Source organism: Vanessa atalanta, chromosome 24, assembly GCF_905147765.1.
Source record: "Vanessa atalanta chromosome 24, ilVanAtal1.2, whole genome shotgun sequence".
NCBI classification, from domain to species: Eukaryota; Metazoa; Arthropoda; class Insecta; order Lepidoptera; family Nymphalidae; genus Vanessa; species Vanessa atalanta.
Genome location: NC_061894.1, coordinates 6,593,569 through 6,614,472, shown reverse-complemented (window position 1 = coordinate 6,614,472; position 20,904 = coordinate 6,593,569). Strand labels below are relative to the sequence as shown.

The window sequence follows — 20,904 nt, the reverse complement described above, 5'->3', positions numbered from 1 at the left end:
AAGAGATTTTTACAATGCCCACAATCATCCAATTGTTTTCCTTATGACAGCTCAATCACTTTTAAAATAAGAAATAGTGTTACGTGCCAGTATTAAATGTTATAAAATAATATCAACTAAAGTTGTCCAAATTATTGATCAGTTAATTACAATAATAATTGTAATTATGATATCCTATGACGTAGCACCGTATTGGAGGCTAGGGCTAGTCTCGTAACACAATATTTATATTTTCTTCTAGGGGTTGGTCGTCATGAAAAAGCCTATTTCCTTCCTTGAGTTTCAAGCTAGCTTTATACCAAAAGCAGAATTGAAAAAGTAACAGACATACATACAAACAAAGTTACTTTCACTTTTATAATATTAACATAGATAATAATAATAAAACAGGTTTCAAATCTGTTTATTTATTAAAAACAAAATCCTGACGGTTTCCTTGAATTTATCTTCAGTAAGAACGTTTCCTATCGACACGCTTGGTCCACTTCCTCTTCTTGGTACTGCTTGTAGAACTCTGCTGACGTGGTATTATCTAAAACATAAAATGATTATAGATACAAAAAATCAGATTACAATCTGATTTTTTAATCTTATAGTGACATATATAACTTTCACAGCTTTTTTTATTACTAGACAAATATAAACCGCTATGTTGCATTTTAAATCTGTAATATCTTCGAAAATATTGTATTCAAGGTACTTAATTGGATAAGAATTAATGCTTAAAATGGCTTACAAAGCCATTATTTCTTGTAAAAAGTAGAAGAAAAAAAATGGTTATTGTGGGTGATCCCTATGAGATAGACATCACGGACTTTTTTGTAGACCTTTTTAAGGTGTACCTACAATACTGTAGTACATTATTTTGATCTATCTCGTAGGGTTCAGCCAACGTTTGCAATGTAAGCGCAAAAAATGTGCTTATTAACGACATTAAGAACCTCAGTTTAATTAGCAGTGTTTCTCTACTATATTATGCATATAATATATATATAAACCTTCCTCTTGAGACAGTATCTATTTAAAAAAAACCGCATCAAAATCCATTGCGTCGTTTTAAAGATCTAAGCACACACATACATAGTGACATACAGACAGCGTGAAGCGACTTTGCTTTACACTATATAGTGAAGAGCTTCTAAATGTCTTACTAGAAATCAAATGTTCTCTTGTCAAAGAGACGAAGACATTCTAAGTTTTTACACGAAATCAAAATCAAAATATACTTTATTCAAGTAACCTTTTAAAAGCATTTTTAAATTCATTATTAAAAGTGAAGCTAATACCGTTTCAGAACGTAGATTCTGAAGAGAAGAACCGGCAAGAAATTCAGTAGTTACACTTTTCTTAAATTTGAAATATAAAGATTTGTCAGTTAAATAGAATTATATATAATATATCCAGCCTGAAAGTCAACAAGTATTCTTATAGCTCCACCTTTTTGTATCATTTATAATATTATTTATTTATGTTTTTAACAAACAATTCAGATTTATGAATTGACAAATATTAACACTAAGGTTGCTCAAAATATGCGCTTAAAGAATTCAGTCAAAACCTTTTTCCAATTAAATAAACAGCTGAGAAACAAAATCAAACTGACAGAGAACTAAAATTCTGCTGCATTGGCAGAATAAACTTTACCAAACACCATTAGCATTTCCATCGCTTCGCAGCGAATTCAGCAGCTTATTTGTGGTTTCGGTCCAATTTAATTGGAGCCAATGATGGCCAATCAATAAACAGTGGCAAGAGCATCGTTATTTTAAGTCAATTATTATTTATATTTAACTACACTGTAAACGTTTATAAATCCTGTGATTTCAATTTAGCAATAATGTTTTATATTTAGATGAAGACAGTTTCCAAAGATTGCTATTTTTCACGTTCTTAAGCTATCTGAAGCCTTTATGGTCTAGCTATTATATATATTTTTAATATTGTTTTGCAGCGTTTGCGGTTTGGTCCTCTCCGGCCAATTTTTAATTTTTGTTCGTGTTTTAGCGCGTTCATTGTGTTTGTATGAGACCTTATTTTCGTGAGACAATTTTTTAGGCAGGTGGACTCGCAAATGTGTCACCTGATGGTAAGTGGTTACTACTGCTCATATACATTGCCACCGTAATAAATTTTAACCATTCCTTATATCGCCAATTACATTGGCTCGCTCACCCTTATACTAATACTTATTATTGCTGTTTGGTGGTATAATATAATGATGTGTGGTAAGTCAATCAAGTAATATGCTAAGTTCTATTCCTTCTTGGCACAATATAAGTTACTTGGTGCTAAGCGCTAATCTAATTATGCGTTGTGTTTATCTACCAGTTTGCCCACAGTGAGACGTACTATTTCTACCACCACAAGAAGAGAAAGTCTTCCATCTCAATAATAAGCACAAGTTATACGATTTTCAAGTTTCCATGGGCAAACCCACATCTTTCTGTAAAGTCAGTGTAGTGTTATTGGTATAAGCTATATTAATATTACAAATGTGAAAGTATATTCGTCTGTTTATCTGTCTGTCTGCTACTCTTTCACAGCCAAACCACTGAACCGAATTTAATGAAATTTAGTTATGAAGCAAGTTCGAACTCCAACTATGGACGTAAGCTTTTATGTCTAACGCCTGACATTCAAAACATATTAATTATTTTTTATGCCTAACCCCTAAGTAAAGCAGAGAGCAATAACTAGACTACTATTAAATAATTAGAAAAATCTTAATTTATCACGTTAATGAGCGGAAATGATCAGTTACCCAGTTTACCCAGTAACCACGTCTTTTGTAACAACCATTAAATGACCCACCGTTGGTCAATTCCACTAAAGCCACCAAAATTTTTTTCGCAAGCAAGTTTCCTCACAATACTTCTCTGTTAGCTTCGAATACGAGATGACTTTTAAATATAAATTATACCTCAAAGACTCATTAAAGACTATGACCAGATATTATAATAAGTTTACCACAAAACATGATAGGAAGAAAATATGTGAGAATTTCTGAGCAGTTACCCGAGCCGAGTTGAATTTACTTAAGATAATTGCGTTTAGTAACTCGAATACCTCAAACCAAATAACGACATAATCCTACAAAACGACATATCGATGACATTTATAATGTACTAGTTTTCAGCTCCAGTTTCATATGTTCTAGTTCCATATGTGGGTAGAGGGTCAGGTTAGGTTTAGCCATGATAAAATAATTCAAGGACGAATACAGCCTTAGCCTGGTGCTGCCGTATGCACTAACAAGGAGTGCAGGGGGCGAGATCACCTTCACCCCCAGAGGCACCTTTCTGATGTTTTCTACTGCGTGAAATCATTCAAAATTTCACACAGATATGTCCTGCTCGTGTCGAATTATCGACATAAATTTACAATATCAGACAAATGCCCAAACAATATTCGGCCTCGATCAATTTTAACGTACGAATTTCCACGTAGCTTTCCTATGGACGAAATTCAGGTTCATTTGCGTCGTGAGGACCAGGCTGTGCTATTAGCATAACTGTTTCAACTGAACTTCAGTTTTACATTCGGAGATCGTTGCTACTAAATAAGTTGCCAGAATAAATGGAATTGAACAAATCAAATCTGCTCATCCGATTGATGATAGAATTAATATACGGTGAAATAATATCAAATTACGATTTAAAAAAATGGGACCATCACGGGACCCCTTCAATTAAAAACAAAATATATACACCGTTGATAATTATTAGATTTTCTTAATTATATGAATTAAAGATAACAATTAGATAAATTTTAAGTTTAATTAACAAACTGCATATACATAATATATATATTACTCATTATTAGAATTATATTATATAGCAACGAAGAATATAATATAAGCACACACATACAAGGTAGTAGAGAGTATTTGCGGAGATTTTGCACAATACAATATACTGTATTATGATTTGAAGCGCAGGTGTGCCAGTGTTATGACAAACATTGACAACAAAATAAATAATCATTTTTCATTTAAACTCCACAGACGTGATGTCCGTGTCTATGGTGTATATTTTATTGTTTTGAGCTTGTCTGCCTTGAATTGCCTGCATAATTTAATTTATGTCTTGCAATAGAAGGTTATTTTAAACTAGTTGTCGCCCGCGGCTTTGAGTTTTAGGGGTTGGGCGTCAGTTGCTAGGCATAAAAAAAAGCCCATGTCCTTCCTTGGCGTTCAAGCTTGCTTCATACCAAATTTCATTATATTCATTAGGTTTCATCAGGTGAGCAGCAGAAAGATAAACAGACAGATTTACTGTTTTATTCGCATATAAAATATAAGTTCGGATAAAAACCGTTACTAACAAACCTGTCGTCATACCAGGTATGTTAGTTAGTAACACTAGCGATTTTCGTAAACGATGAACCGGGCGACAAACAGATACATTATCAAAACCCATTTCAGTGGAAAATGTAATACTACAATGAATCCGTTAGAACCAACACCAACCATTGATATTTAGATAAAGTCCAATTATATCCGAGAATTCGTGCTAATTGTTCTGAAATTTGGGAAATTCCTAAACATAATATTACGAATATTGCGTAAGTTCGTTAATTAGTATTGTTTTCAAGCCCCAATTTAAGTGATGTCAAACAATTCGTAAAATTAATCGGAACATAAAAAAAATACAATGGGATAATCTTAATGTATTCACATTAGAGACCGATTTCGGCCATGGCGGGTGTTCTCAAGGGAACAAGGTAACCACGCAGGACATACTATAGTGCACAAGTGTTTGCTAAACGAGTGCACTATTGCAGTGGTTGGAACGCCAAATTTGCCAGCACTGGAAAGAGTTAAGGCGTCGAACCAACGGGTTTTCATGCTTTCAATGGCATTACGTGAAACGGGAAGAACACATGTCAAACATCAAGACACCGAGCTGTTAATGAGAATTTATCAACAAAACTCCATAACTATTTATTAACCCTGGCGTGAGGTTTACACCCAGGACCTCCCTAGGTCCTACTAACCTAGTCTCAAGCCGTAGGCCCCTGCCTACGGCTTGAGACTAGGTTTTAAAAAACCACCCGGGCTCCTAGGAACCAGGACATATTCATATCTTACCATAAATGAAATCATGCGATGGCCAATCTCCGCACGGATTAACTTTAAGTGCCTACTGTAGTCTGAAATGGGTCATGCCCCAATGAGCTCTTTCAAACGCATCACGCAAAACCAATAACCAATAATGTAGGTACTAGACCGACAATACAGTTCACAATCGAGCACATTATATAAGAATCAGGCAGACTTTTTCAGAGGTACACAATACACAAATGTTTCACTGCTGGGCCTTAGGTTCAACTCCTGTTTAGGAGAATATTTTCAGCTTATCGCACAACACTCAACTGGATATAAGTGGCAGAATTTCATCCTATACGTGCAGTTTTCCGATGTATGAACATAGGCAGACACATGAAAACTCAGTCGTACTTCCTTGGATTTAATCCAACAGTCTTGTAGAATTATTTCGGCTATCTTCTACCATGGTTAATAGAAAATATCATATCTTGTTAATATTTGTTAATACATATTAAGATAATAATTTTATCTTCAATAAATGTAATCATTTTCAAAATCTAAAACGAAAATATATGTAACGAGCTTTATCTATGTAATGAATACGTTTTGGAAACCACTCGGGAATCATAGTCGGAGCCTTCGTATTTCACTCGGCTTTAAACCGAGATCCAACGGGAGTTTCTAGTGAAAAATGGAGCGAACGAGTGCCAAACTATCCGACGATACAAAGTTCTTATTAAAAGAGTTAAGAATATATAGACATACCATCATTTAATAACAATTTTCTGAAAGAACGGTACGGCCGTTGCGTATTTGTTGGTGATTACGTATTACAAAGTTATTACATTATTATTATAATTATTTTATATGAAATAAAAAGAGAAAACCAATTAATGAATACCAAACAAACCCAAAAATTTCGGGAAAAAAGAAAGTTAATATTTTAATGAACTATGTATAGGAGAGCAATTATAAAAAAAAGAGTTGAGTTGAGTTTAAATCTTACATTAATAGAACAAATGTTTTGTGGTTGCGTTCAAACTTCAACACTGTGTATTTTATTTTCAATATTTTATCTTCTAAAATGACACACATTTAAAACTACATCACCCATCCCACAATCCACAACATATAAATAAACTCGTCAATAGATACTAAACAAAAAAAAAAACATTTTCTAAATAATGGCATTTCTGTTATTTCATAGCTCTATTCACATCGCGGTTAAGAGCTCCCTATCGTCCCGTTATCACCCTCACTTTCAATGTTTAAGCCCTATTTCACGTGCATCCTACCAGTACATACGACGGAACTAACCGGCATAGAAGATAAATAGCTTCATTCCAAAAGCGTCTTTATAGCTTACGAATTACGATCAAAATTTCTTGGGCTATATAGCTTAAAAGATACCATAACACGTAGAGCTGGCGTAAGAAAGGTTAGATTCTTTATATTATAATATACCTATTACCGTAAGCGTACTCCTGCGAGTTAAAAGAAGCTTCGTGTTTATTGTAATTTGCTGAAAACAAGTAACTCTTACGAAAATCGTCTTAATACATATGTATGAATGTAATAATAATAATAATAATCCTGGCAACCAACCAATATGTCAACATGTAAAAATTTGGGCTGTCATAATATTATTTAAAGAAATTTATTTAAAATAGTTTAAATCTAATTTTTAAAACTGAAAAAGTGTAAAACAGATATTTTAAGACCAATCATAATAAAATATACATACCTATATACAAACATGAATGAATATATATCAACAATAATGTGGATTCTAACAAAAATTAAAGTGACAGTGTCATAACAAAAATAATGTTTAAAATCGAAGAACATGTTGACAAGAGCCAGACAACGAGCGCACAACAATCCATCTCCGGACTCGCCGCTCAGCTCCGCCTCACAGGCACAGGACCCCACACAAGGAAGTAATCTAGTGTCTGCAATTGCGTCGAGCTCGAGCGACGAGTACTTCTCCCCGCCGATGTCGCCAACACCTGTACGTCGAGCGGGGAGACGCCGGCCACCGACGGGCTTGGGAGCCAGAGGCCAACCGGCCTCGAACGGAGTCCCCGCTTTCGGTGGTGGTGTGCAGCGCATGCGATGGACACAACCCATTAATGAAAATGTCATGCGCGCATACTATGGGGCTACAGAGGGGGGAACTAACCTCACGGTGTACCGTGTTAGGATGCTCTCTCTGTTTCAGGCGCTTGAACCGGCTATCAACGTCTCGGCTCAACGACTGTCGGATCAGGTGCGGGTCATTCTGCGTAACAACAGGCTGAGTGACACCGTGCTTGATCGGATTCGCTCAGAAATGAGTAATAGCGATGTCACTTCCGCCCCGTCACAGCCTGTGGTTGAGGGACCACTTCCTGCAACACCACAGGGCTCGGATCATGATGATGAAGGCGAGGGTGATATGGCTATTACAACAAGTAAGTACAGTGATCAACTGAGGAGCGCACTGGGGGATGCGATTCGGGAGTATCGTAACACTTCCGCTGAGCTTAGGCCACGGTTGCCACGTTTGCCCATGACTAAACGGAATAGGGACCTAGTGTGCACTCTGGATTCACTGCTCGCAGATTATTTTGAGAGCAGTGAAAATCTCGAAGATACGCACTCAATTCTGTTTTGTGCGGCTGTTGCAGCATGTCGTGTAGCCGGTGTTACATTTGAAGATACCGAACGAGCTACACGACCAAAGGCTGCTACACCGGCCTGGCAGAGCAGGATTGAGAAGCGTATTAATGAGACCAGAGTGCTCATTGGAAAACTATATTGTTTTAAGGAGGGGAATACGCGTCCACGTGTAATGCGTTACGTGGGGCGGGCCTTCTTGGGGATTGGTATCATTCCGCAAGAATATCCGTCCCATGTCGTGGAGCGTATTGACTTCCTAAAACAAAAAGTTTATGCATGGGCGAGCCGCATCCGTCGGTACAGGCGGCGAGTGGACCGTTATTACTTGAATCGCATGTTCCAGAACGATCAAAGGTGGGTGTACAGAACGTGGGAGCGACTCGACCAGGGTGTGAGCGATGGGTGTCGCCCAAATGATGACGCCACGAGTACATTTTGGCGCAACATCTGGTCGGTGCCCGTCGACCACATTGAAGGTGACTGGATGCGGGAGGTCAGGCAAGCATGCGAGCCTTTGGAAGCGATGGGAGAAATTTCCATCGCTTCTGAAGATGTAGCCGCTGCAGTTCGGTCCGTTCCCAACTGGAAGTCTCCGGGACCGGACGGGCTGCATAGCTTTTGGCTAAAATGGCTGCGCAGCTCGCATGAATGCTTGGCATCTCAGTTCCAGTCAGCTCTAGAGTCTGGGTCGCTACCACAGTTTCTTACCACCGGAGTCACCCACCTGCTCCATAAGTCAGGTAGTGCAACGGATCCTAAAAACTATAGACCGATTACTTGTTTACCGACGGTCTATAAACTTCTTACCTCCATTCTGAGAGATAAGATTAATAGTCACATACAGAATAATAGTATTTTGTCTGTCTCTCAGAATGGATGTAGGGGTGGATCACAAGGCACTAAGGAGCTACTCCTCATTGATATGATCATTAGCCAACAGGTCCGTCGTTTTCGAAAGAGTCTGTCGACATGCTGGATAGATTACAAGAAGGCCTATGATTCCGTGCCGCATACATGGCTCTTGAGGGTGCTGGAGTTGTATAAATTAGATACAACTCTATGCAGTTTCTTGAGATCATGTATGGGGCAATGGCGGACAGTCCTTCGCTATCCAGGATGTCGAACGATTCATGGTAATGACGAACCGATAAGGATTGAGCGGGGAATATTTCAGGGCGATAGTTTGAGTCCATTGTGGTTTTGTTTAGCCTTGAACCCTCTAAGTACTCTGTTGGAGGGTTCAAGGTTAGGCTATCGTTTGCGGAGAGGAGGTAAAGTAATATCCCACCTACTTTACATGGATGACTTAAAGCTCTTTGCACCTTCAGGTTCACAATTAATGGAGTTACTAAAGGTAACAGAAACTTTTAGTAATTCTATTAGAATGGAATTTGGAGTTGACAAGTGCGCGGTTATGCATGTAGAGCGAGGAGAGATTATGGAATCTGACGGATTACAACTTTCAGATTCCATAAACTTTAGATCACTGTCCGCAAACGAATCATACAAATACTTGGGTGTGTCGGAAGCGTTAGGCATCAATGTGACCGACATGAAACAATCACTGCAGGAGCGTTTCTTTGGTCGCCTGAAAAAAGTGCTCAAAAGTCTTTTGTCGGGTGGCAATAAGGTTCGCGCTTTCAATGGTTGGGTCATGCCGGTCTTGATGTACTCTTTCGGCATACTCAAGTGGACTCAAAAAGAACTAGACGCCTTGGATAGGAGAGTCCGTGTCCTGCTGACTGCATATCGGATGCATCATCCTCGGTCTTCGGTGATGAGATTGTATATCCCACGGAGATGTGGTGGCCGAGGCTTTTTAAATGCCAAGACCCTACATAACCGTGAAGTATACAAACTCAGGGAGTATTTTCTCCACACTGACTTGGATATGCACCGAGATGTAGTTACAATGGACAAGGGGCTAACTCCGCTCTCCTTAGGCAAAGAGAACTGGCGCAAACCCGTAGTACTAAGTACTGAGAATCGCAAGGGGGTATGGAAGAGCAAGGAGTTACATGGACGCTTCTATCGGGCCCTTCATGGACCCGATGTGGATTTTATGGCGTCCGTTTCTTGGCTACGGTTCGGTAACCTATTCGGTGAAACCGAAGGTTTTGTCTGTGCAATTATGGACGAAGTTATCATGACGAACAATTACCGGAAGTATATTGTGAGGGATGGCACGGTGGACATATGTCGGGCGTGTCACACTCCGGGCGAATCCCTTAGACATATTATTTCCGGTTGTTCTCGTCTTGCTAACGGAGAGTATTTGCACAGGCATAATCAAGTGGCCAAGATTATCCATCAACAACTTGCACTTCGATACGATCTTGTGGTATCAGAGGTACCATACTACAGGTATGTGCCCGACCCAGTTCTCGAGAATGGTCGTATCACACTGTATTGGGACCGATCTATAATCACTGACAGGGCTGTTGTCGCCAACAAGCCTGATATAGTGGTGATAGATCGGTCAGAGCGCCGCACGATAATTGTTGACGTCACCATCCCTCATGACGAGAATCTCGTGAAGGCTGAGAAAGATAAGCAAATAAAATATCTCGACTTAGCTCACGAGGTTGTCGACATGTGGGATGTGGATACAGCAGTTATTGTGCCAATAGTCGTTTCAGCGAATGGCCTAATGGCCAAGAGCCTCGACCAACACCTTAAGAGGCTCTCGTTAGGCAGCTGGGTCAAGGGCTTGATGCAGAAGGCAGTACTCCTCGGCACGGCACGTATTGTGAGGAAGTTCCTCTCTCTGGAGCCCTGACCACCGGTGGCTTGGACCCTGTTCCCGCCACTGGTTGGCCTCTGTATTCTATATTTTTAAATATATTTTATAAATTTGTATTTTATATTTAAAAATGTTATTATACATGAGTAAAAATAAATAAAAAGTAATAATAATAATAATAAAGCCCTTTTTATTCCTTAACATACATAGAAAAGTAAGAAAAATACATAAAAAATATACATAACATTACCTCTGTTAAGGCCCCTAGCGGGTATAGGCCTCCTCCAACAGTTTCCAGGTTTTCCTTGCCTGTGCTTTCTTCATCCAGTCTATTCCAGCAATTTTTTTAATTTCATCTACCCATCTTTCTTTAGGGCGCCCTCTGGCTCTCATGCCACTAGGACCGGACCAGCTTGTGACCAATTTTGTCCACCTTCCGTCAGTCGATCTTGCTAGGTGACCAGCCCATTTCCATTTTAGTCGTTTCATATGCTGGAGAGCATCTATCACTTTCGTTTTTTTGCGTATCTCTTCTGATTTCTGTTTATCCTTCAATCTTACATTTAGAATACTCCTTTCCATCGCACGCTGGGTCTTCTGTATTCTGTCCCTTGCATAGTTATTGTATATCCAAGTTTGTGATCCGTATGTCATGCAGGGAAGCAGACAGCCATCCATAATTTTCTTTTTCAGTTTCAAGGGTAGTTTTGATTTCATTATTTCTTTTAAACTCCAGAACTTAGTCCATGTCTTGTTTATTCTTCTATCAATTTCGTCCTTGTGTCTGAAATTACTGAATGAAATGTTTTTCCCCAAATATATATAGCTGTTTACATATTCTAGACTCTGTGAAATATTGGCTAATATAGGTGTTTGGATTGAGTTGGTCATTACTTTAGTTTTGGATATGTTTAATTGTAATCCTATACTGTTACTTATTTCACATAGATCTGTTATCATTTCTTCTAATTGCTTAGCTGATTTTGAGAAGAGAATTATATCATCAGCAAATCTAAGGTTATAAAGGTATTCCCCATTGATGTTAATACCTTTTTGTTTCCAGTCCAGGTCTTTCATAATGTGTTGTAGAACTGCTATAAATATTGTAGGTGATAGCGGGTCACCTTGTTTCACACCTCTACGTATATTGATTATTGGCCCCAATCTGTCTAGCTTTACACGGCTTACGCTTTTGCTGTAGATGTCTTTTAGGATGTTTATATAAGTTATGGGAACCTCTTGCTGTTCTAGGGCTTGCCATAAGCTGTCGTGCGATATGGAGTCAAAGGCTTTTGCATAGTCAATAAAAGCTAAGTATAAGGGTTGTTGGCGTTCTTGATGTTTTTCAATTACTTGTTCTAGAGTATGGATATGATCGATTGTACAAAAACCTTTTCGGAATCCTGCCTGTTCCACGGGTTGGTATTTCTCTATCTCTGTCTCTATTCTCTTATTTAAACAGGATGCGAATAATTTATACATAGTTGGGAGTAAGCTTATAGGGCGGTAATTACAAATATCTGATGCGTCGCCCTTTTTATAAAGGAGTATTATTCTTGACTCCACCCATTTCGCAGGTACTATTTGCTCTTGGAGGATTTTATTAAAAAGATTTGAAAGAGGTCTAGCTAATAAATATTTTCCGGATTTGAGAGCTTCGTTGGGGATATTATCATGTCCAGGACTTCTTTGTTGTTTAAGCCTGTCTATGTGTCTTATAATTTCCAAGTCATCGAAGGGTTTGACTAGTGATGTTGTTGTATTTTCTATTTGTTTTTGGTATGTATTGGTTTTGTCGTTATATTTTTTGTAGCTATACAGATCTTTATAGTAATCTGAGGCAGTATTAACAATATCTATCCTTGTTTGCGTAAGTTTTTGAGGGTCTTTTAATTTTATTTTTGGAATCCACGTTTTACTATTATTCAGTCGTTTAAAAGCTCTCTTTTGACTTCCAAAATTTAATAAGTTCGATTCTATTATTTTCATTCTATAGGATTCATAGTCTTTTTTTAGTTTTTTGTTTGTAGTTTTGTAAAGACTCGAGAGTTTTTGCTTTTCTTCTCTGCTTTTCGGATGCTTACGTTGTAATTCGTTTCGTTTTTTTATCATATCCTTTGTTTCTGCTGATATTATATTTCTTCTTTCTTGTTTAGTATTTGTGTTTTTTATGCTTTGCGTTATGGCTGACTCTATTTTATTATAGTATGAAGTCACATCGTCATTTTCACACCAAGTTGTTTTGTGTAATTCAGTTTTTAATAAATTTACATAATTATTAATAATCTCTTCTCCCTGTAGTAAAATTCGATGACTTCCGAATTTTGCTCTGCTTAACTTCTGTATTCCTAAGTTAAGTGTGCCACGTACTAATTTATGATCGCTCGTGAATAGGTCATTGTTTAATGTTTCTATATTTGAAAATTTTTTTGGTTTATTACTGAGAATATAGTCTATTTGGTTTTTTGTATTGCCATCTGGACTAGTCCAAGTCCATAATTGTTTTTGCTTTTTCTTGAATAATGTATTTATTACGGTAAGTTTGTTTTCCAGTGCGTATTGTAGAAACCGGTCACCTCTTTGATTTCTATTGCCATAACAATATGGCCTCATTATTAAGTTTTCGTTTTGCTTTCTTTGTCCAATTTTTGCATTTAGGTCCCCCATTGTAATTATTAATCCGTTAGCGAACTTATGAGCTGTTTGCAATTGGTCGTAAAAGGATTTAATTTCATCTTCATTTGCATCCTTTGTTGGTGCATATACTTGTATTAATGATAATTTTGTTGTTTCAAATTGAAGGTTTAGTATACATACTCTTTCTGATATTCCAATGTAGTTCTGGATATAAGACTTATATTTCTTTTTAATCAAGAAACCAACACCGTGTAGGCCTTTTGTTTCTCCTGTATAGCAAAATATATTTTCATCAAATTCTATGATGTGGTTTCCAATTTTTCTAACTTCTGCTAATCCAATAATATCATATTTGATTTTGTTTATGGAATGTTGAAGTAATATCATTCTTTGTGGTGATGAGAGTGATCTCACATTATATGTGCATATATATAGTTGTTGTAATATTGGAGGGTTATAGTCTTTAACTCCCACGGGGACAAACCGTATTGGGAGATTGAGAGGGGCCTTTTGTGACTGCTATTCTGTTTCATAGTGCTCAATACTTTCTTCTTGCTTGTTCCTTTCAGAATTGTATACAAGTTCTACTTTTTTTAGCAGTTTTATTTTTCTTCCCTGGACTATTTATGCTATTTTGTAACATTATTTCGGGAGACTCAGACAAAATCCTTTTGTTACTGTGGTTCTGCATTGAATTCTTGTTTTTATCAGCTGACAAGACAATGAGCTTATCATATTTTATAAAAACTGTGTTACCTGCTTCTTTTTCCTTTCGCAATTGGGCCTGTAATTCTCTGCGTTTGTTCAAAACCTCCAGTGGGTAGTCCTGTTTTATATAATATGGCGAGTTTTTTAGGAATTTTTGATTTTGCTGGATTTTTATTTTGCATCCCATCGTGCTAAACGTAACAATAACAGGTCTGATTTTTTCGCCTTTTTTCCCAATTCTTCTGACAGCCTCGATACAATTTTCATATTGAAAACCAAAATAGTTTTTTATTATGCCTATTATTATATCTTCCAGGTCGTGGTACGATTTTTCGCGTTCTTCCACTCCAAAAACTACCAGATTTTTGCGTCTTGTGTATCTTTCAAAATTCTTGATTAATAAAGTATGCTCCTCCAGTTTCTTTTCTAAGTGTTGATTTTTAATTTCCAGGTTTTTAAACTTAACATTTATGTTATTGTTAATAGTAGTTTTTATATCCTCCTTCATTTCGCGCATTTCTATTTTTTGTTGTTTCATTTCTTTCTGCATGTTTTCCAATATGATTTTTAATTCATCCATGTTTACAGTATATTGGTAAATAATTTGTTAAATTGCAATAATATAATAAACTAAAAAAAAAAAAAAAAAAGTCTACATGTATTGTCGGTCGCTGGCCGGGATCGATCTTGCTTTGGTCGATTGGACGCAGTCTTTGAGAACGTAAACGTTTGAATGTAATGGATATATTTTATCTTATCTTTGACTTTTATTTATAAGTTTTTGGGGTGATATATATATTTTTAAGCCATTATGTAGGTGGACTGGCAAACTGTACAAAAAATAGTGACCGAAAAAAAGCAAGAATTTCTCCGTTTATGTTTGTTCTTCAACCTAAAAGTTGTGTATACTATACCGGTACCCCTCATTGTACACGTGTGAGGCCAGGATGGGTAGCTAATTTGGAAATAAAACGAACAGATGCTAAATTTACTATAAAGAGAATATTAACCGTTTCTCTGAAAACTTCCTGGAAGTCATTTAAATTAAAGACATTTTCTTGTGTAATGGGTAGACAGACGGGCAACTAGGCTACCCAAAGGCTAGTCAGCACCGACTATACCTTGGTGATGTAAGAAATATTCACCAATCCTGACATCTCCAATGCGTCACCAACTTTGGAAAGTAAAATCTTAGATCCCTTGTTACACTGGCTTACTAAAACTTCAATGTGAAACGATACTAAGTATTTCTGTGTTGCGGTAGTATAAGTAATGAGTAGGTACCACCTACCCACTGAGACTTGCACAAAGTCCTACTACTCAGAATCAAATAGTTCTTTATTCAAGTAGGATAATAAAAGCTCTTTTATATCGTCATGTGACAGTATTGAATTTAATGCAAAACTACCGCTACTTTTGTTCTACCGATAAGAACTGGCGAGAAAATCAGTCAATACTCAAATCGTAAAACGTGATATAGCACTGATATTTGTTACTACTCCTAAAAACAACTTTATTAATTAACACATACTATAATTCCATACAAACTTTTAGCGACTGTCTTAATGTCTTTAACCCTAAAACCAATTAGGTAGATTACATAGGTGAAAGTATAATTAAAAAACAATAGTTTTGCGGTCAGCTGTTGAACAATTTCAGGAGATAATGGACACGTAAAAACATTCATGTAAAATAGTCGAGTAAGATTTTTTTAAATCAATTTAAATCCTGTACTCCCTACGAAGTATAAAAATTTTGCAATATACTCTTATCTCTAATTTCTTGATACTAATGCAAAAGTAATTCACTACGGCTGTTACGCTTAACTAATGAATCGATTTGATGAAATTCGATATGAAGCAAGCTTGAACCCCAAGGACCAGCATAATCTACTTATCTATACTTTACGACTAACCCTTAAAACGCGAACCTCGAGCGATAGCTATAAAGCAGTATAATTGAAAGCTAACTAGTTATTTAAATATGGAATACCATGAGCATACTTACACTAGTATTCTTCCTCACAACGATGGCGACACCACCGCCGCGCCCAGGCTTCGAACCCGCTGGCCTGGGGACTTGTCCAACGAGGCAGCGATCTTGCGAGCGGAACAATCGAGATGGCTCACTGTCATCCTCGTCTGATGCTAAATAAATATTTTATCATCAACTTCGTGTTAGGGATTTACGTAAGCCCGTCTTGGTAGGTACCACCCACTCATAACCTATTCTAAACTGACGGGTGAGTGAGCCAGTGTAACTACAAGAACAAGGGACATACTATTACAAAGCCACCATTAAATACAAAGTTTGCAAAGCAGACAATTAAAATTTACATAAACATATTTGGACCCACCTTTTACAAAAATTTTGAACGACAAAGGTTATAGAGAAAAACATAATTAAATAAATTTAGATAAACTGAATCCTTTTTTATTTTTAAATATAAAATAACCGAGTAACACAGAAAATATTATTAAACTTTAAAAATGGCGGTGATTGCTACGGCGGCATCTTGTCGCCATTTTGAATATAGACTAACAGGTCTTAAAGCTTATGACAACAAAATGTTTCGTATATACTTAACCTCTTAGGATTATTTATATTCAATCTTATTAAATCTAATTATCCATTATTATAATGGATACTATATTAAAATATAAGGATAGGTTATAATAAAATTCCACAAATATTTATAACTTTGCCAGTTAAAAAAATTAAATATTTTAGTTTAGAAGTCTTTAGTTAATAACGCATTACTCAACACAAGATTGTTAAATCAATGAATGATTCAGACAAGAACCTAATATAAAATATACCAATTTAATTGTATTTTAATAACATATCTACATGCTCAGATTATTAAACAAAAGGAAGACAATTCAAAATAGCTAGGAATATAACAAAAATTATATTGTCTATGTCTAAATCTCATTGTCTTTGATTGTCAATAATATTTGTCACTTGACAGGTTGACAGTACTCAAGAAGGCTGCATTATAGTAGGGTCTATGACGGCGGACTGTAGTAATAGTGAATAAATAGTGTAATTAGTTATTAATACAAGGGCTTCAACACTTTAACGTATGAAAAAAAACGCGACGTTCGCTCTACCGGAAATTTGCGTTCACGTTTGATATGTATTCGCTTATGTTGCTTTACTATAGCGTTCCGCGCGCTCCTTCTGACTTTTGCTTTATAATCTGAGCCTACAAGTAATTAATTGATCGGAAGTATCTCCCAAACTTTCGCGTTAGAATATATGTACATTTCGAACCAGTTTACGTTACTAGAATCCCCTAAAATGACGATGCCAAAAGTACTTGTAATAGTCGGTATAGTAGAAACGGTGGTAGTATTATAATATTGACGATTCAAAAACGCTTCGTTGTGAAGTTTACTTGAATAAAATTGATTTGATTTAATTTGAAGAAACCGATTATTGTCAAACCCTTACAACAACCATGTTAGTAATATGAAAACCGGTACTATTATTTCTCAACTATTAATTAGTAGAAAAAAACAATACTTATTATCTGTAAATAACACAGAACAAAAACCCATCATCCTTTATAACAAGGAAACAAAACATTTACAACGTAATTAAACTAGGTTTAATACTATATCGGCCGTCCCAAATTGACGTGTTCGACATCACTCCATCAACAAACTTACTCGTTGTGAAACATTTTACCGCTCTCACATATAAGAGCTTTAATTTTTGAATATATGAGTGCTATTTTAAAACGTCAAGTTTATGAAAAATATGCTAACTTCAAGTAATAGATTTTTTTAGAGTTCGGTGCGAGTCGCTGAATGAAATGAAGTACTCTTTAGTGAGTAACGTTATTTATGGTTATTAACCGTGTGCTTGTTTTAAAAACAATTTTTAGGTAATTACCTAAAAGGTAGGTTACAAACATACGAGAACGTACCTAGTAGGTTGAAAAATACGCGAGGAAATTTGTCTACAAAATATTTTAGGAAATATACTTTATAACTAGAGCCGAGATGGCCCAGTGGTTAGAACGCATGCATCTTAACCGATGATTTCGGGTTCAAACCCAGGTAGGCACCACTGAAATTTCATGTGCTTAATTTGTGTTTATAATTCATCTCGTGCTCCTCGGTGAAGGAAAACATCGTGAGGAAACCTGCATGTGTCTAATTTCAACGAAATTCTGCCACATGTGTATTCCGCCAACCCGCATTGGAGCAGCGTGGTGGAATATGCTCCAAACCTTCTCCTCAAAGGGAGAGGAGGCCTTTATCCCAGCAGTGGCACATTTACGGGCTGCTAATGCTAATACTAAAAACTTTATAACTGTTTTGTTTTTTATAAAACAGGAAGGCGAAATGTGGTACCTGATGATAAGCCGTCACCACAGCTTCTAGAAATTCGCTCTGAATAAATATTAACCATTCGCTACTCCGCCAATGGGCGAGTCTTGGAATCTAAGATGCCTTCAAACCGGAACACAACAATACTAAGTATCTATTGCTGTTAAGCGATGGAATACCTGATGAGCGGATGGTACTTACCCAGAAGGCCCTGCATAAGGACACCAAGTAAAGTTAAGACTTTATTTTATATAAATAAATAAGAGTTACTACTGAATTTCTGTAAAATGACGAGTCAATAATCCTCTTAATATCCTACTTGAATAAAGTATATAATGATTTAATTTTAAAGTTTTATAGTCCACGTTTATGAACTTACATTCTCTTTCAGTGTGCTTCAGTATACCACGCAGCTTCTGCTTGAAAATCCGTTGACTCGAACGGCTCCGGCTTCGGAAATCTGGATCCGGTTCCGACTTGCTGTGGACGTTGCATTTCTTCTTTTTGATATTTCCGTTTCCGAATTTTAGAATCCTACGGTTTTGATAATGTACTTATTGTGTTTAATTGTAATGACAAATTAGCAAATATAATCCGCATTTGTTATATTATATAAGGTGGATTAGCTGTTAGACTATTTCGTTCGTAATAAATCTCCATTCTCGTCTTCTATACCAAACCTCATCCCATAGCCATTTGACAGTCATCAAATAATAATCATATTAACACGTAAGATTTTAGCATTTATAATACATACGAGCTAGCCCGACTTCATTCGGGTGAGATAGGAAATGAAAGATGAAGAATTTATTTCCCTATCGCAGCGCCACCGACCGGATCTAATCAAAACCATCCGTCGAAATCAATCCGTTAACGATCAGCTCAGTTACATACATACGTACAGAAGATTTATATATATAAAGATTTGTAACATACATTAAAGTAGGTAAAGCCAGCTGAATTATCTCTTGTCGCATCGGATTGCCATCTCATCAGGTTTTTCGAACGAATGCACTCTTACACCAGCACACACACACACACACACCCACACTTCTATCATTCGAACAGTTGTGGAAATTGCAGAAATTGGCCAAGACATTAGCACTATGAACAGGGCCTTGTAATACAGCGTGAAAAAAACCGCTAAAGCGCCTCGCTGATGTTACTCAAGACTCGAAGTAAAAGGCCCAAGATTTTATTTAAATCTTTTAGGATATCTTGCAAATGGGAGAAAGCGCGAACATTGCTTGCACTCGAGCGCTTGTTACGCTTACGGGGCTAACTATGAAATAAGTTCGCGTCTGTTAATCAATAATTTCATAAATACTAACGACAATCGCTTCTTCTTCTTAACATTTTCCACGGAACTAGATGTCTCCTCTGTTTCCTCGGAATCGGTGTACAGATACGGCAGCTTACCCATTTTATTGAAACGCATCAATTTGGAAAAGTTGTAAAACGATAACAACAATTTTATTCACATCTTCTATAAACGTTTTTTTTTAAATATAATATGCTATGTCGTTATTGTTATCATTTTTTTTATGTTTTATTTTCCATCTTAGACGAATGTTTTTGAATTGATTTTGCAATCGGACATCTTTAAACTATCTGTTGATGACATATCAAACACGGCCAAATTAATGAAATGAATGAATGAGGTTTTAATATAACCAAATTGATTATCTATTTAATGCTTTAAAAAAATAACAATGCTTTTATAGAGTAACGACTTCAAAACACTAGATAGCGCTTAATTCGGCAATAGTAAAGTGCTGCCTCTATATTTCGCGCACGGTACCTACTCGTATATATACTTTTAAATTTTTTTTACATTACCTTTTTTTATTCCGCATAAGTGACTACTGTTGTTAAATTTGTTTTGCGTCGCCTTATTCAAGCAAAGGTAACTTAATAGTGCAGCCTAGTAACGATCTTTTAAAGAAGACCAACTTCAAAAGCAAACCAAATACCTAATAACCTAAAAAGCGAAGAAAATGAAACAGAATTTATGCTGGTACGTTTCAAACATCAATTCGAAATAGTATCTCTTAACACCTTTAAACTAATTGTATAACCATAACTGGAATTAATTTCTTTTGTTCCATATAAAATTTGTAAACCCTAATTAATTTAAATGAAATCACGTAGCATTCAAACCGACGGATGAATAAAAACTTCTTGAATCAGTCTTATAATGAATGCAGTATAATCAAGGGTATTAGCGTTTCCCTCCAAATACAAATTCGAATTTCGAATGCGAAGACTCTGAATTCAAATGAGCCTTAAATGCCCGCAATCCATTTTGCCGGTGCGTTAATACATTTTGTTGGAATTGAATTTTTTTTTTCATCTGCGAGACGTGTGATACAAATTTTAATTCATGAAGTATGTTGACATATTAATAAAGTTGTATATAATGCTTATTAGCCTCCATTGTATAGTTTTATAATATAACAAATAAATAATAATAAGAATATAATATGATTATAGAAAAAAATAAGTCATTTAAATTTTCTATTGATGCTTGGTACGAATCAAAATGTATTCAAATCGTTCGTTAAACATATTTCTCAAACTTTATAATTTATTGAGACATCGGTCATATTGATTTTAATTAAAAGATCGTATCTGATTCCTTAATTTATTATTGTCGGATTTCTCATTCCTTCGGCTATTATACGAAGTAAAAAAAAACTTTAAAGATTTTAAAATCGCTTAAATAACTTGTCAATTTCGAGTGTTATAAGTAAAACATATTCCTTACT

At 36.2% G+C, this 20,904-nt stretch overlaps 1 protein-coding gene across 1 annotated transcript; it reads right to left on the bottom strand.

The window, feature by feature from the left end:
• Positions 1-387: 387 nt before the first annotated feature.
• On the bottom strand, positions 388-19,637 carry LOC125073586. Its single transcript, XM_047684464.1, has 4 exons — positions 19,468-19,637; positions 18,516-18,670; positions 15,804-15,943; positions 388-532 (listed from the first exon to the last, which is right to left on the bottom strand). The coding sequence occupies exons 1-4, from the start codon at positions 19,572-19,574 to the stop codon at positions 449-451; spliced, it is 486 nt and encodes a 161-aa protein (XP_047540420.1). The 5' UTR covers positions 19,575-19,637; the 3' UTR covers positions 388-448.
• Positions 19,638-20,904: the final 1,267 nt, after the last annotated feature.

What these genes read in the sequence shown, in the direction of transcription:
- LOC125073586 (XM_047684464.1), bottom strand. Translation starts at nt 19,574, where the DNA reads ATGCGTTTCAATAAAATGGGTAAGCTGCCGTATCTGTACACCGATTCC. An exon ending in GAAGCACACTGAAAGAGAAT is followed by an intron (nt 15,944 to 18,515) that starts GTAAGTTCATAA and finishes ATATTTATTTAG; the next exon opens with CATCAGACGAGGATGACAGT. An exon ending in TTGTGAGGAAGAATACTAGT is followed by an intron (nt 533 to 15,803) that starts GTAAGTATGCTC and finishes TTTATGTTTTAG; the next exon opens with ATAATACCACGTCAGCAGAG.